The 17,526-nt window shown below is 38.8% G+C and overlaps 1 protein-coding gene across 5 annotated transcripts in view; it reads right to left on the minus strand.

Moving 5' to 3' along the window:
* Positions 1-17,526, minus strand: part of MCOLN2 (mucolipin TRP cation channel 2) — a 47,242-nt gene that overhangs the window by 22,629 nt on the left and 7,087 nt on the right. For all 5 annotated transcript variants that reach the window (XM_039838714.1, XM_039838716.1, XM_039838715.1 and 2 more), the window contains 3 exons: positions 11,726-11,885; positions 6,682-6,855; positions 4,778-4,931 (listed from right to left, as the gene is read on the minus strand). In XM_039838714.1, the coding sequence (XP_039694648.1) occupies positions 4,778-4,931; positions 6,682-6,855; positions 11,726-11,885 (488 nt within the window). The remainder of the gene's footprint in view (positions 1-4,777; positions 4,932-6,681; positions 6,856-11,725; positions 11,886-17,526) is intronic.

Below are 17,526 nucleotides of genomic sequence, written 5' to 3' on the forward strand. Positions count from 1 at the left end.
GTGGTATCATGTTGTGAGAAGTACTGCAAAGGCAGAGTAAAGTGATGGCGAGTAACCAGGTGGGGTGGCCCTACCATGGAAGAAGTGGTTGGGGAAGGGCTCTGAGGTACTGGGGATGTTTGAAGGGACCCCTGAGGAAGGAAAGAGAACAGGCTGTGCATAGATCCAGGGGGAATGCTCCAGGCAGAACAAAAACAAGAAATGAGTCTCCCAGGCAAGAAAAAGCTTGGTTTGTTCAACAAACAAGGATGCTAGGACGGAGAAATAGGGTCAAGTATGAGGGGCTTGGAGAGGCAGGCGGTTGGCCTGCTCCTACAGGAACTTGAGAGTTTTATTCGAAATGGAATGGGAAGCCACTCATTTTTTTAAACCAGAGAATGATATGACCTGATTTACATAAAATATCTTTCTGATTGCTGTGGGGTGGAGCGGGGGTAGAATAGTTAAGACTTCAAACAGGGAGACTAACCTAAACAAGAGCTAATAGTGGCTTGGACTATTGCAGTGGCAATAGAAATGAAAAAAATCAACAAATTCAAGTTTGGGGCTTGAGCAACTGGGATATTGTAACATGCAATGAAAATATTGGTGTTGTTTTCTGAGGTGGGGAAGACTAAAAAAGATACAGTTTGGGCGAGTGAGTAGGGAATGGGAGAGGTTTGAAATGTTCTGTTTTGGACACAGCATGTTTGAAATCCTGTTAGAGTCACAGTGGGGTTTTCAAGTAGCCAACTGAATATAGGAATCTGGAGAGGGTGGGGTGGAGGTTCAGCTCAGAAATGTAAATTTGGGTGCAAAGAGAAGGGGCATGACTTCTCAGAAGCTGAAAGGGGTGGGTCCTGGTGCTGGGGTGAGGCCTCTGACTGTCGCCTCACCCCTGAATTCTTTTGTAACACTAGGGTGAAGGGAAGTGGAGGGAAGCTGTGCCAGGAGCTTTGAAGATGTGGTGGTAAGATGAGCATGTGCTGCTCTGGCATGTTTCTCCAGGAAGCATTGGCTGCTGGGGCACAGGTATGGAAGAGCCTAATGGTAGATGAGAGGGTCCAGGTGAGAAGGAAGGGAGAGGTAAGCACTTTAATAGCCTTTGTAAGGGACTGATACTGATGGACAGAGGTATCCTAGCTGAGTATAGGAGACAATGAAGGCAAGTGGTGATGGACCGTGGAAAATGTGAAGTCAGTAAAGAGAGGTCTTCGGCTGGAGAGCACTGAAGCAGTGCTTCCGAAATTTAATTAACATGCATATGCATCACTGAAAGAACTTGCTAAGATGCAAATTTGGATTCAGTAGTTCTAGAGTGTGGCCTGAGACTCTGCATGTCTCACAAGCTCCCAGGTGATGTCCAGGTTTCTGGGCCTGGATTAGTAAAGACCTACTGGCACTAACTCATTATGTGACCTTAGTCAGCATCAGTTTTTCCTCACCTGTAACATGAAGGCCAAACAGATGCTATGTAAGGTCCTTCTACCTGGAACATTCTTTTTTTAAAGTGAAATAAAAGAAAAAAAAAAACCTTTAAAACTGATCTGAGCAAATGACAGTATTCTGAAAGAAGTAACATATTCAAAATATATGTGCCAGATACTGTCCTAGGTCTCCTTCTCCTCTATTTTATCCATTTTAAGACGTTTATTTTTTCACTTTCAAATATCTCTAAAGCAGACAAGTCTTCAAAAAAGTTGGTGGAATCTTAGATTCAGAGAAATATGAAAGCATTGTTAATTTTACCCTATATGTAAAATTTGCCTTATAAAAGCCTATTTGGTTAGCCAAATTTTATAACTGTATTTGTAGAGTTACACTTTATCTTAATACACATATAGAACTCTCTGAAGTCTGGCTGACCTTATCCTAGAGTCATTGCTAATGAGACCCTCGAGAACCTGGTGGCAGCAAAACCTAAGAATTGAGATGTTTTAAAAAGGATGGCAAAAGCCCTAAGCAAAACCTCAAACTTCAAACAGAAAAAACTGGCATTAGAGTAGCAGCCTCATCACTCAAACGAATCTCATTTACAGAGCAAAATACTCCAGCAAATGAAATAACAACCCTCTTAGAGACAAAGGGACGTGGATTACATATGTTCTTTAAAAAACTGGGAAGATGATGAAATGGCCATGCTGTCCAATGCTAAGAAAGGAGAACATAAAAAATTCGAAATCTGTGTTACAGAAAATGAAAACTGTATTAGAATGATAGCTGTCTAAACGTTCTTAATTAAAAAAAAAAAAAAACCAGGATTTATGACAGTCCCCCAAATAAGGCTGAAGTGTAAAGCCACAAGTCTAGACGCAGGAATGGAGGGATATGCCCATGGTATGAATTAAGGGAAACTCAACATGAACGGCAAGATCAGTCCCGCAACTGAACATAAAGCAAGCATGAAAGCAGGTCTCTTTTAGCTCACTGAAGGATGATTCTCTTGACAGTAGAGATAATGCAAATTCATGAGTAGGTAACCTAGAACAGCTTCTGCTGATTCACTTACTTAAATTATAAGGCCATGCCACTGAAGTCAAACTCAATTCCTATTTATATCATCTGCAGACTTCCTCCAATGTGTCCAAGAAAAGAAAGCCTAAAATCCAGTATTAAGTATTTTAAGACTATTCTTTATATCTTTGGAATAGATACATCAAAACATTTTCTTTGACAAGTTGTATTTAACAAGTCAAAGAATACAGTTAACTTGCTCAAGCAGTTTTCTTAAAATCAAATTAATGATCAATTCGTCTCCATTTGTTTAAAAATAGTCAGTATCCTGATAGAAAGGAAATGAGCAAGGACACCAATATCCAAACAATCAGGAAGAAGAAATCCTGCTTTCTGACACTGCCTGCCATACCTAGCTACTGATATTGACTTTAGCCATATTTCTTTAGTCTATTTTCCCAGAAAAATCAATAGAGGAAAACTGGAAACTAGTTGTATGATGCATCCAATTGAGTCACATATTTTTAAGAGAACCAGTGTCCAGTGGCTTCTGTGAAGCAGAGGGTCACTGCACAAGCTTTCGGCTCCACCTATCAGATACTCCTATCACAGTGACTGGAACACCCACAGGGAGGAGTAGAGCTGACGGCCTCAGGAAAAAGATGCAGAGTGAAAGGCTCCGCCCCTGAGTGCAGACTACCAAACAGATCTCAGGATAGCAGAAGTCTGCCGGGCAATCAGACAAGCCTCAGTTTCAAGGCTGCTGGCCACGTATCTAGCCACAGACAGCTGACACCGGATGGTCCCTGAAAGCAACCTGGGGCGCTTGATAGTACTGGCTTAGGAGCTGCTCTCTTGAGAGCCAAGGGCACAGGGCACATTTACTCATGAAGAGTCTAAACAGGCAGCCTGTGGAAACAGAATCAGAACCTCTGTCTTATGGGGGGTGTTCTATTGTTTTGTTAAGACACCTTAAAATCAGATTACAGGAAATATGGTCAAATGAACGGTGTGATGCTTTCATTTTAACAAAACCACTCCACATTTAAACTGCAACTAGGACCCCTACTCCTGAACTGTTATTTCCTTGAGGGGCCCTGATTGGTTTTTGCAAACCCACTACAGTCATGTGCTGCTTACGACATGGTTACTTACGTTCCGAGAAATGTGTCGTTAGGTGATTTTATCATTGTGCGAACATCATGGGGTGCACTTACACAGACCTAGATGGTGTGTAGCCTACTGCACACCTAGGCTATATAGTATAGCTTTGTAGGCTTTGAGGAGGAGGAAAAATAATTTTCCCTCTCTACACTTCTGGGTTCACCCTTTTAATAAAAGACAGATTAATGGGAAAAAACCAAACCAAAATTTGATAACATGGATACTTTCTACATACAGAGATCCAGGAAAACTGATTATGTCACCAGGATGACTGAACATCTTCAGCTTAAGACAAAAGATGTTGAGGATGGGGAGAGTCAGTTATGGGAGGTGACCTTGAAAAGCTCAGTAAACAAAGGTAAGGTTGGTTGTTAAACAGATTTAAATCTTTATCTTCCACATTGATAAGAGTCTCAAGGCAAGGTCACCATGCCTCTTTCTGGTACAGGTAGGGAACACCCTTCCAAATGGAGATGCTCCTTATAATGTAAATGTCTTTCACAAAGGGTAACTTTTACCTGGTTTTCAGAGCTTCTACCCTGTGGCTGTTTCTTAAATTAACCAGCCTAAAATAAGCCTCATGCCAAATAGACATATTTTGGGGTGACAGATTGTTCCTCTACAGCTCCTAGGTACAAACCCATACTTCATGTTACTCTACTGAATACTGCAGGCAATTGTAACACAAAGGTATTCGTGTAATGCATTGCACTATGACATCACTAGGCAATAGGAATTTTTCAGCTCCATTATAATCTCATGGAACCACTATATATACATGCTTATATGTACATAAAACAGTGAGTGCCTTGGGCATTCTAGGTATATACCAGAGGTTTGCTGAATGAAAGACAAAACTTCCAGAGTCTTAAGTCAAACACTTTCCATTTTGGTAAAGCATGCTTTTAAATTCTTAACAGAATGACACAAAACAATTCTGCTACATTTACCCCAAAAACAATAATATTGAGTTGCGCCAAAGAGATCCAATGTCCGGTCCCACCACCGTAGACTAGTTCCCCTGAGCCAAAGCCCTTGGCAAATAAATGTCAAAGTAACAGCCCCAAATAGGTTAGCCATCACAAAAGCAAAGTTGTTCCATTTGGGTTGCCATCACATGAGGGCACTTTTCTCTTAACACAGATGATAAAGGGATATAATAAAATGATCACTGCATTACCTGTTTCAATGCCGCTGTCAATATTCAATGTCTCATTAGAAAGAAACATGGTCCCTTTCTTGTAATGCTGCTTACAGACTTTTAAGCCAATTCTATTCTCTTCATTTTCTCCGTAACCTAGGGTCCCCAGGGATATGTTCTTTAGACGATGATACTATTAAAAATAGTCAAATAACAAGACTTAAGAGCTTTCAAGAGTAATTATAGCATATGGAATACATTTTAGCTTTTTTAAATTGTTTAGATCATATCCCTTGATGTAAAATACCACAAGGTCATTGTTTCAGGTTGGGCATAAACTCATCACCTCACAGAATTCAAAACTAAAGTCAACATACTCACAGCCGCTCCCACCTCAGTAAGGGCTAAAGCTCAGGTCCTGCCTATGTCTCTATGTGCTGCCTACTGATCTTTGGCTCCACCACCCCTGCCCCCACAAAGCCACACTGGCCTCCAGGCAGTTCCTGGAGCTAGTCAGGCACACTACTCCCTGGGGCCTTTGCTGTTCCCTCAGCTTAGAACCTCAGGTTTTCTATCTGCTAGGTTCAGTGCGTCAGGTCTTAACTCAAATATTATCACCTCAGTGAAGCCTTTCCTTACCATGAAATGAAAATTGCAAACATCCATCACCAGCTCGCAGGCACCACCAGGCACTCCCCATCTCCTCCCATGTTTTATTCCATAGCAGTTATCACTTTCTGACATACCACTGAAGATCCAAGCCATCTACACCCCACGGCTTACATTGATATGAAATACATTAGCTTACAGTAGTTTACATAAACTTAACTTTACCATTTGCCTATCTGCACTCAGAGGGTTTTACTAGCCTGCATCTTCATTAACAAGATTTTCTTATTCCAGGAAACTTTTACCCAGGAACATAAAATTTGCTTATAGCTGTACTGTTTATTCCAGAAACAGAAAAAAAAAAAAAAAAACCTAATTTAAACAGTCAATTTGAAGATTTAGTCTAATAACCCCCAAGACTCTGAATCCACCTCCTAACCCTCACCTGGCTGTGTCCACCAATCATAAATTATGCTATCATGATCTTTACTCAGTTCTCTTCTGGCTCCCCTCACACTGAAAGACACCAACCCCATCCTTAAATTTAAGATTTCAAAATCTGTCTCTGGACTTTGCCCCCTTCATCTAAGGCACAACTGAGAATGGTCCAAATAGTAGTTCTCTTACTGCTATAAGCAATAAGCTCAGTTTTGATTATCGACATTTTTTTTGGTAGTGTTTTCAGGGAGCCAGTTCCAATACTACACATTTTACTTCTTTTCATTTGTCTGGCTCTCCCCTCTAGAATTAACTTCTACGAGGACAGGGTTTTTGTCTGTTTCATTCACGCTGTATCCCCGATGTCTACAATAGTACCTGGCATATGCTAGGTACCCAAATATTTATTGAATGAATGAAAAAGAAGTAGAGAATAACAATTTCTTTCCCCTAAATGCTTTCTTTGGGCCTACCAATCTGGTTTCTCAATACCTGCCTAGATGTAACTATATTGTATTCTACTCCATATCTTTAAAATTCAGCTAGGCTTATTAATGCTAAGACATCAAAAATGAGACCCTAGAATCTTAGATTTGGTATCTTATCCATCAAACCTTCTGAGATTATAAATCTACTCTTGTCTATTTGATCTGGGGTAAAGTAATCTCCCAAAAGTAGTGGGTGTGAAGGGATAAATTGAAAATGTAAATCTTAAAGAAACATTCTAAATAGGCAAAATCTGTCATGTGAAAATGTAACTGTAGAAATAGCAATAAACATTTTTGGCAGACTATGCAAATCTTCATTAGAATATTTTAATATATATATAATTCTTCTTTGCTAAGACAATTATCAATATATTCTTAAAGTATAGGTCATCCACAACAAAAACTTGCCTGGTTAATAGCATAAAAGATGCTCTCATAGGCGTCCTCTTGAGTATATACACTGCAACTGTAGTTATCTTCGTCTGCGCCAGAATATCCTTTCAAAAACAAGTACTTAAAAGCAACAGTGTTTTCTTCTTTGAAAGCAACCACCAACTGGTTACTTAAACCAAAACGAATGAGCTAGAAAAGAAAATCAAAGAGGCATATGTAAATTTTACCATTTATCAGGGGAGGCAAGTGCCTTCTTATTAGCATCAGCCCTCACCTACAAACATCAGCAAGGAAAATATCACCACTTTGGTTTTTAATAATCACATCAATGTCAAAGTACAAGTACCAAAAAGATAACCTCATCAAGCTATATCAGCATTTTGAAATAGCATAAGATTAGAAGAAATCACCACTCCCAATGACTAACGGCCCTACTGGCCTTTAATGAAGGAGAAGAAGGAAGAATTTAAATGAATTAAGTCTGAATTCATTTTTTTCTTACTTGGATTTCAAATTAGTTGTTCAAAAAAATCGGTGTTCTTCATAAAGAAATGATTCATTTTATTGACTTAACATTCAGAAATTATAAGTATTTTTAAAAATCACAACTATGTTTTACATGTGGCTTTTAAGAATGTTTTTGAAAAGTGGCTGGCATATACTTACTCCAGCTAAGATGAGATAGTTGTCAAAGGAATTCAATTACTCCAGTTCTACAAAAACTCTCCTACAAGATTTACACCTAATAGTTTCCCTCTCCAAGATTTACAGCATCAAAGCATCAGAAAGAATAGCAGGGCTTGCTTTATCTCTCATGATGTCAAACCCATTCATTGTCACTGAGCACCCACTTACTTACTCTCTCTTACAAAGTTAGGCACCAACGGCTCTCTTCATCAAGAGTGAAAGTATTTTTCTTCCCCAAAGTTTTTATTTTGAAATCCAATAAATGGGGGAAATAAGTGGGCATTGAAGGTTTACCAGAAAGAAAAAAGAAAAGAAAAGAAACCCAGGGAATTATGCACACAGCTATACACACAACTCTCTCATATACACTCTCTCTCATACACACACTCTTACACACTTTCACACACACATGCACACTCATGCTCACTCACACACTTTCTCAGGAACATTCTCATGTACATACACTCTCTCGCACACATGCACAGACACAATCTCTCTCTCACACACACACACGCACACACACACACACACACACACAGAGGTAGTGGTAGAAGAGAAGTCAACCCTCTATAAGCCCTGTCCCATGCACTGTCACCTTTGGGGCCTATAGAGTTTGATGTCACCCCAATGGTAGTGGGGAGGGAGAGGGATAACGACAGCTCAGACATGTAGTCAGCATTTTCTCTTGGTTCTTCCTCAAATGATGGCAGTGAAGAGTCACAGGTCATTGAGATTTAATAGTTTTATTAAAAATATATTTTAGATAGACAAAGAATGCCCCAAGGAGGCACATGGATAAAGACAAAGTATGCCCCAAGGAAGCACATGGTCCCAGCAATGAGAGCTACAACAGAGCGCTGTAATAACAACCACAACCACAACAAGAAGGCAAAAAGGAGGGAGCAAAAAGAGGGGAGCCCAGAGGGCAAAAAGGGAATGTCTGCTTTATATCCAGGCAGTGATGGGGTGGTTCCATAGGCATTCCTAAATGATTGGCAAGTAAGGTCATTTTGATTGACATCTGGCTGCTATATATAACTTTGCCTAGTGCACATGTACATACCCAGAATTCAGTCTATTATAATTAGATTCATGAACTTCAGGAATAAACATAGTACTGTAATGACCTTCTGCACAGGTGTCTATAGCCAGATTAGGCCAGCTAAGACTATGACCTTCCTGTCCTTTGTCTCTGGGGATGCAGGAGGGATTCTCTAACTACCAACAGGGTGTTCTCTAGGCTGTGCCCCTATTCCTTTGTTCCCCCTGTCGCTCATATCTGATTAGCTACCTAACATTCCTATTTATCCCCATTTTACCTATGTAGAAACTGAGATTTTTGCCTCATTAAATTGCTTTAAATTACCTAACTAGAATGAAAGCCAGGTCTAATTCCAAGTCATTTTTATTATGCTACACAATTCTTTCCCTTGAAAAATCTGTCTTTGGGGCTCTTATTGTCAAAAAGAATTTAGGTGCTAGCTTTCTAGAATTGCAACTATTGTTTGAGACTGTACATAGATGACACTCATTAACATTTAAGCCTCACCAGGTCACATTCCTCAAATACCAAATTAAAGGATTGAGTAGTTGCTAAAACCCAGCTATTTTAAGGAAAATATCAGATAAGAAGTCCCACATCATCCAACCTGTGCTGAAAATCAAGCAAGGGAAGGTTAAAGGTTCTTCTGAGTATGTGATGTTTGACAATGGTGCCTGCAGGGGATGTCAGAAAAGGTCCTGTTGCTTTTTTAAAGCTAAAAATGGGAACCAACACATATGATTGTTTCACGTTTTGTATAAAATACTAATACACAAGTGAACAACTGGTACACATATGAAATAAGTTCTTCGAAGTTTGCTGAGTGCCTACTCTGTGCTGAACTGGGATATAATGTGAGCAAGGTCAACACTGAATGGTGTTGAATAACAACTCTTATCTACTAAGTGCCAAGCATCGTGCCTAAAATTTGTAATTTTTATTTTTCATTTAACTCCCCAATACCTTATGAGGGAGATGTGACACTGGGCTCCCCAAGAACAGGATTTTTTTTTCTTTTTTCCCTATTAGTATGTACTCAGGAACTGGAATACTGCCCATCACAATGTCAGAGTCAAATACTAAATCTGTTGATGAATATAATCCCATTTTATACATGTGCAAACTGAAGTCAAGTAATTTATCCAGGTTAGAAGAGCTAGAAAGTATCAGAATGAGGATCTGAATAGATCTGTTTGACTCACCTGTTTGTTCTCTTGATCACTTGATCACACTATCTCTCAAACTGAAATGCTGCCAACTTAACTCTAGAAGCATAAATAGGAGACTCATTCCTCCTAACCTCAAGTTAAGCTAAAGAAACACACACACACACAAATCTGAATGGGAATGGATAACTTGATCAAGAAAGTGGCATAAAATTCACTGATATTTTAAGCCATCATTTTATTTAAACTCAAAGCTCATCAACTCAACTTTGGGAATGAGAGAACTGGAGGTGTAATCTCTGCTTGGAACCACCTACATCTGGCATCAGGAACAAGACGGATCCTCTATTCTATTATTCATAGAACAAGCCAAGATCCACCTGTATAGCCCAGTATCAGGTAAGAGTTGCGATTTTCAAAGCGTCTCTCTCAGTTGAAGAGAGAAACCCTAGAGAGTAGATGTGAAGTCTCCTTCCTGATATGGCAGAACTAAGCATTCCCTACAGAGGAAGAGTAAGGTGATGATAGAAGTGGCCAAATAATTTTATTCTTAAAAAGGAGTTGACAAAAACGCATCTTAGCCCTTCTAACTAGATCTTAAGATTTGCTGGGAATATAAGACAGAAAAACAACTATACAACGAAGTGCAGTCTGGCAAAGACTGTGATTTAAGACCTGATTGTGCGTCAATCAATGCAGGAGAAAATATTCTGTACCACGTAAAAACAAGATACCACTCTAAGAATGTACAAAGAATATGGGAGGGAAAGAGTAGAACTAGCAAAAGAATGTAGATACTTCTCTCAAGATTATAAATTACTGCAGAATGCAGAGTAGGAATGTCTTTAAAAAAAGTTTCTTTCTCATCAGCTCTGATAAAATACCACCCATCCCATTAGACTTGAGGATGGAGTGCTAAAAGAGACAGAAATGGAGGAGGAGGGAAAAGTGAGATTTGAAGGAAGGGAAGGTATTTGAGAAATCTGCTCCAATTAGATATCACCCAAGTAGCAAACATTATTCGAATAATCCTAAAGGGGAACAAAAGTTTAATCCCTCCCCAGTTTTGTTAGGGGAGACAGGGTATACCCACACAAAAAGTAAATTATTAATTCCCAGAAATATCCTATTAAAAGTGAAATTAGCAATGTAGACACAGGGGTTCTGGTGCACTAAGGAAAACCGTGTGCTGAGTGGTCAGATAAAGTTGATAAGGGAGATGGGCTTCAAACAGCACCTGCAAGATGAGGGAAGAAAAAGAGTCACTCTGGATTTAGAGGAACAAACAGAGCAGAAATCATTGGGTGGGTTCATCCAGCTGGGATTTGGGGAGGAAATAGTAGATGAAAATCTGTTGGGAAGGAAAGTTGAAGGAGAGACTATGGAAATCTGTGAATTCTAGGTTATAGGGCCAAGAGTTTCTTCTGTGGGAAATAGAGTTCTGCTGAAGTTTCTGAATAGGAGAGTGACATCATGAAGGTATTCTGAGAAAATTAACCTGATATTAATATTGAATGGACTGCTATGTATGTGGATAAGAAAAGTAAGCATAAAATAAAGGCTAGAAGCAGCCTAATTAATTTATCTGTTCTCCTAGTTGTAAACTCTGAGGACCTGCATCCAGAATAGAAACAATATGAGAATAAGAATGCAGTCTTTAGAGCCAGACTGCTGGGGATCAAATTCGAGCTGTGCCACTTAATAATTGAATGGCCATAAGCAAATTACTTAACTTTCTTTGGCCCAGTTTCCTCATCCATTAAAGGGGGTAATAACTGAACCTGCCTCACTGATTTGCAGTGAGGATGAAAGGAGCTAACAAACAAAAAGCATTTACTGTGCTTGGTACATGGCAAATGCTATGCACATGTTAGCTGTCTGCAGCCGTAACATATACACAGCTGTACAACCAACAGACCGCAGATCTACTATTTGTCTATATTTAAAGAACCTGTGGAGACAGAACCTCATAATCCCTTACTAAAACAAAGCCATCATCAAAATGAACTTCGACCTACCATCTGCCCTCCAGAGTCAACATAATTTTATGGTTTTATGAAATCAAGTGGACTTTTCAGAACAAAAGTCAAGCAGCAGAACATGTGAAAACACTCATTTCGGGGTAAGGGGAATAAACAAACAAAAAAAACTCATAACAAATTACCTGTGTGGTGACCATGACTATCTTCAAAATCTGCAAACCCAGTTTCCATGGAATCTGGTGTCTGGCTCGGTATTTTTCACAAGGGTTCATGAAGTAAAACTTCAGGTCTTCCCTCAGACATTCTTCTTTCACCTCAGAATCAAGATGAGCCATTGCATTTCTGCCACAGAAGACCAATTTTTAAATACACAGAACATGTAGATGAACACATCAGAAAGCTCCTAAGTAATACTTCCCATTCGTGTGCTTTACTCATTCTTACAAGCAAAACTCTCTCTCTAACCAATGAACTCTTCTTCTCTTTTGAACACTGAAAATTATTCAGGACCCGCTACCACTTAGCTATCTATCTTGTTCAAAATGGCCATTCTCAAAAATTATAAGAATAGGATTTTATTTTATTTATGAGACTAATTCCTATATCTTAACAAATAGTATTCACCTGTCACTGAAGTATTAACAAAAACTAGATGGGATACTTTCATATATTCCAAGTCTGAAAGCATAGAAATTTAGTATAGACTAATGAAATTAAATGGTTCAGGAAATAGAGAATTTTTGTTCTACAACTCTGTACTGAAAGAAGGATTACGTCGCCTTTTTTCAGATAATATATTAGTGATTATAAGACTCCCAAATATAAAAATCTTTAAAAAGTTAAAATAGCATCTCTCTACTAGGCACAAATAGAGATATCTGTATCGCCTTATATTCGTAAAATTTGCTTTCACTATTTCAAAGGCTCTGGACTCAGAATGGGCATATGACTCAAGCAAAGCAGAAAAGGATCAATGAGATGTGGTCACAGGACTACAATTATAACTGATGGGAGAGAAGTGATCTTCCCACTAAGTAGTCCCCAAAGCGGGGTGTGAAAACAATCTACAAATAAAAAAAATGTTAATACTTCTATTTTATTCTTTATCATAAAAACAAAAAACGAACTTTACTGATAATTCACAGAACACATAGAATAATACTGGTATGCAGTAGCATTGTAATTTATAAATAAATACACACACATTGGGGATATGTTCTTAACTTTTACTGTTGGATGTGTAATCAATAAAGTTTGGTGAACAGAGACTTAAAGCATAGGCCATGAGTCTGGAAATTCTGGAAGCCATCTCACCATCACAGGAAAGCTTTCCAGAGAGTGGAGCTAACACAGAGCAGACAGAGATAGACACTAAGGCTAATGACAGTGTTTGAGTTCCTGGACCCAGCTGTGCTTAAAGCCATTCATTCCAAGATTTTCTATTTGAGCGAACAAATACACTTTTTGAGGCTTATGCCAGTTTGAATCAGATTTCTGTTTCTTATAATAGGAAGTATGTGTATGGTAAGCTTAATGAATAAATTCTATTAAGTTTAACCAATCATTCAAGCTACTCAATTTCTAGGGAAGTTTTACAATTGAGGGTCATTCTTAGGGATCTTTTCACCTGAAATGTATAAATGACATACTTCTATACTGACTTATGACCTATGTTATCTACCTTGATTAACAAGTTTAAAGGAAGCTCAGAAGAGAAAGACTAGTAGAAAGAGAAAGAAGAGGGAGGGATAAAAAAAGAAAGATGATGCTAGATAAAATGCATCTTTTGCAGGGGAGATAGAGGAAGTAACTTGTAAAAGAAAACAGCAAAATGGAGTTGATATTGTCAAGAGAGCAGTCTAAAATGGGGCTGGGAGGCCTCCAGGAAGCTGAGCTAACAGACCCTCCTCATGTGAAACTAAACTTTTGAACTGGGCTAAGCTAAATAGCTACATCTTAATATAGTTCCTGGAACGGGCTCTGAGTATATGAACTCTCTTTTAAGAGATAAGTTTCTCACCTAACAATAGATATAAGCAATTAATCATGTATAGCATAATGCAAGACTACTTGCAAACACCAATCACAGCTCTTTCAAAGCAATTTGTGTAACCCCTTTGGAAGCCCCACTTTTTATGTCCTTACAAACTGTCCCTTTCTTTCCCCCTTGAAACAGAGTTGGGTTTCTATGTAAATCTGTGGGTTCCCGATTGTAGTCCGTAAAAAAGACCCCTAAATAAAGCTTTTGTTTGCCTTGTAGTTCTTGGTCAGAATTGATTGACAATACATGGTGTCAGAAGTGAGATAGAGTGCCTTGCTTCCTCCTTTGGTGCCTCCACAGATTCTAATAAGATACCTACAAAAGTACATTGCACTCTTTTGTCTCCCCGGTGGTCCCAGATCATTGTGGTAAGTCCTCTCAGACCCAAATCTCCCACTTTGGTTGAGGTTCAAGCTCTATTGGAGTGTGCTCTTTTGCTAGCTTTTTGTCTATGGGAATTAAAATGTCTGTCTGGTGAGTAAATTAGTCTACTAGAAAATGGGAAGTTCACTTTCTAAGAGAATGACTGCTAAACAGCCACCTTTTGGAATTCCTGCTGTATTTATTGTACGAAAATTATAAGCCCTCATCCTGCAGCTTTCTATCTCATTGGACCATAATTTACAGTTAAACTAGCCACGTTGGGGCTCTTTTTGAAATCTCCAAGTAAGTCTATCTCTGCAATCAATTGGAAAAAGACTACAAAACTAAGCAACCAGAACGGGAAGCATATTTCAATTGGCATTTTGAGGCCTTCAAATGTATAAGTGATTCCAAATTGCTTCCCTTCAAAACACGTATTCTAAATTAACCAAAGAAAACTCTGAATTTCTCAGAGGCATACTAAACTTGAGGAAATTTCTAAATGTTCCTCTGATGTCTCATTATCTGCACCTTCTGTTCCTTGGCTGCCTGCCTGTCCCCTTTCTATACTCTTTACTCACCGAACTCCCTTTTTATATTAATGAACTTGAGACTCAATTAGACACCCCCGCTCTTACCACCCAACTTAAAGTTAGGTGGACATGATCCAGGATGACAACTCCTTCTTTCTTATGCCCCATGAAACTGAGTTCCGTGCCATTACTAAAGATTTTCCTAATCCCAAAGAGGACCCCATTGCATTTGCTGGAGAATTTCTGCTCACTATCCAAACATGAACCAGGGTTCTCTGATACCTCTCAGCTGATCCATATGCTCATAGGAAAAGGCCATGTCAGAGAATGGCTAAATAAAGCAGGATAGCAAAAATCCTGCTTTTCCTATTGAAGACGAGAAACCATGAATGAAGCCTCAAAGCTGGCTAAATGGCTTCATGAAAAAATATCCAAAGGTTTTCCTTGAGTTATTACTGCAAGAAAATTCAAAAACTTATTTACAAATCTGATAAACCTCTTTTGATTATTATGATATACTTGAAAAAGTTTTTAAACAGAATTCCAGCATAAAGTCAATGATGACACCTCAGAGTTTTTTAATCCAGCCTTTGTTGAATCTAAAAGACAAACTTGAATAATAGATAATAAAAATTACAACTTAATTGGGCCACCATGCAAACCCATGATTAAGTAAACTATGCTGAACAGCTCTCCTGAGCAATCCAAAAAGACAACCAAAGAGAAAGCTACACAAGCCCTAAATGCCCCAATTCAGGCAACCCAAATAACGAGCCTAAAATTACAGCGATGTTGGCTAAATCTATCTTTCAAGGTCCCCAAGGCAAACCACCATTCAGAGAGGTTTGTAATTATTGCAAAAAGCTTGGACATTGGAAAAAAAAGATTATTTAAAACTCAAAAGGCAATTACAAGGCCAACAGCCCATAACATTTGCGAATCCTTCTCAAGGATCCTGACCTAAGTTTTCTCAGCAATAGGGTTGCTCTGAGGATCAAAAGGGGATTTCCCCTCCCCTCCCCCTCCACTGCCCCATGCTCCTAACTAATTCTTCAGGAGAAACTGATCTAACTATTGGGAATGAGGTAACCAAGGCCCTGGTAGATACGAGAGCCACCTTATCAGTTCTTAACACCACCAGCCTCTCCATTCTCCTTGCAGAGAGTACTAAAACCATACAAATGGTGTGAGTTCCCAACCAACCCATGACTATCTTCAAATCCCTTCAATTCCTTTTCAACTTGGATCTATTCAAAGAACCCACCAATTTCTTTTAGTTCCCTTTTCCCCTATTCATATCCTGGGATGAGACCTTACTGAAGCTCACAAAGCCCAGATTTCCTTCTCTTAGAAGGGGGATGCATTCTTATATCTTGAACTTCTAACTAATGACCCTCGAGAGGCTATCCCAGTTTTTTCAGTTACTTTAACTGACCCAAACCTCCTTTTAGATTCTATTCCAAATGAACTTTGGTTTAAAAAAAAAAAAAATGCCACCAATATTGGTCGCATTCATTCTGTACCAGAGATCAAAATTTAAATTGGCAAAAATAAACCTCCATATAACATCTGTCGATACCCTCTAAATGCAGAGGCTATTCAAGGAATCAAAGCTATCACTGAGGAATAACTCAAACGAGGCCTCATCATTCCTTGTAGAAGTCCTTGTAATACTTCCATCCTCCCTATTAAAAAACTTCATGGGAGGTGGTGGAGATTTTTTCAAGATCTGAGAGCCATTCATATGTAATCATATTGTGGTATCCAGTTGAGCCTAGCCCTCATACCTTACTCTCAGCCATACCACCAGAAAGCAAATTCTTCAGTTTTAGATCTTTATAGTGCCTTTTTTAAGCATCCCTATTGATCCTGAAAGCCAATTTGTATTCGCTTTCACAATAATATACTTGGACAGTAGTACCTAAGGACTATACTAAAAGTCCAATTTACTTTTCCCAAATTTTAAAGGCAGATTTGGCTAATACAAAATTCTCTTACCAGTCCACCCTTTTACAATATGTGGATGACTTCCTCTTTTGCCCACCCTCTGAGGAAGTATATCCCTTTAAGACAGCCTCTACCTCTTTTAAGAACCAGCAAAAAAGGGACATAAAGTACCTAAAGAGAAACTTCATTTCTGTAAAGTTCAAGTTAAATATCTGAGTCATTTAATCACAGTCATGTACTGTATAACTACATTTTGGTCAACGATGGGCCACATATACGACAGTGGTCTCATAAGATTATAGTGACCCTGAAAAATTTCTATCTCCTAGTGACATCATAGCTGTTGTAATACTGTAATGTAGTGCATTACTCAAGTGTTTGTGGGGATGCTAGTGTAAACAAACTTACTGCACTGCCAGTCATATAAAAGTATAGCACATACAATTACAATCAGTACATGACACGATACTGATAAGAAACTGTTATTTACTGTACTATGCTTTTTATTGTTATTTTAGAGTGTACTCTTTTTATTTATAAAAAAAAAAAAAGTTTACTGTAAAACAGTATGCCAGTAGCAACCTCATACATCTTGTGTTTATAGTGTCTCTGATTGCATTATTTTCTCTGTGCGTATTTTAATCTCATGTTGTTGTATACGGAGACATGCTATATAGGCTTGGAGCCTAGAAGCTATAGGCTACACGACACAGCCCAGGAGTATACTAGGCTATACCACCTAGGTTTATGTAAGTGCACCCTATGATGCTCTCACAGTGACAAAATCACCTAACGATCACTACATTTCTCAGACTATATCTCTGTCATTAAGTGATGCACGACTGTACTGATAAATGTCTCCTCTTGGATTCCAATAGGATCCAGGGTATTTTAACTTTTCCAGTTCTCAAGACTAAAAGGCAACTCAGGATTCCTTATTTTGTTGAGGGCAAGGAATATGTTAATACTGAAGCATAGAATAATTCAGTCTCAGAGCTAGACAAGAACTTAGGGCCACTGTTTTTAAACTTGGCTGCACACTAAGTCATCTGCGGTGCTTCAAAATACTGATGCCCAGCTTCCACCCTCAGAGATTCTG

This window comes from Pteropus medius, unplaced genomic scaffold (genome assembly GCF_902729225.1).
Source record: "Pteropus medius unplaced genomic scaffold, Ma_sr-lr_union100, whole genome shotgun sequence".
Lineage (NCBI taxonomy): Eukaryota > Metazoa > Chordata > Mammalia > Chiroptera > Pteropodidae > Pteropus > Pteropus medius.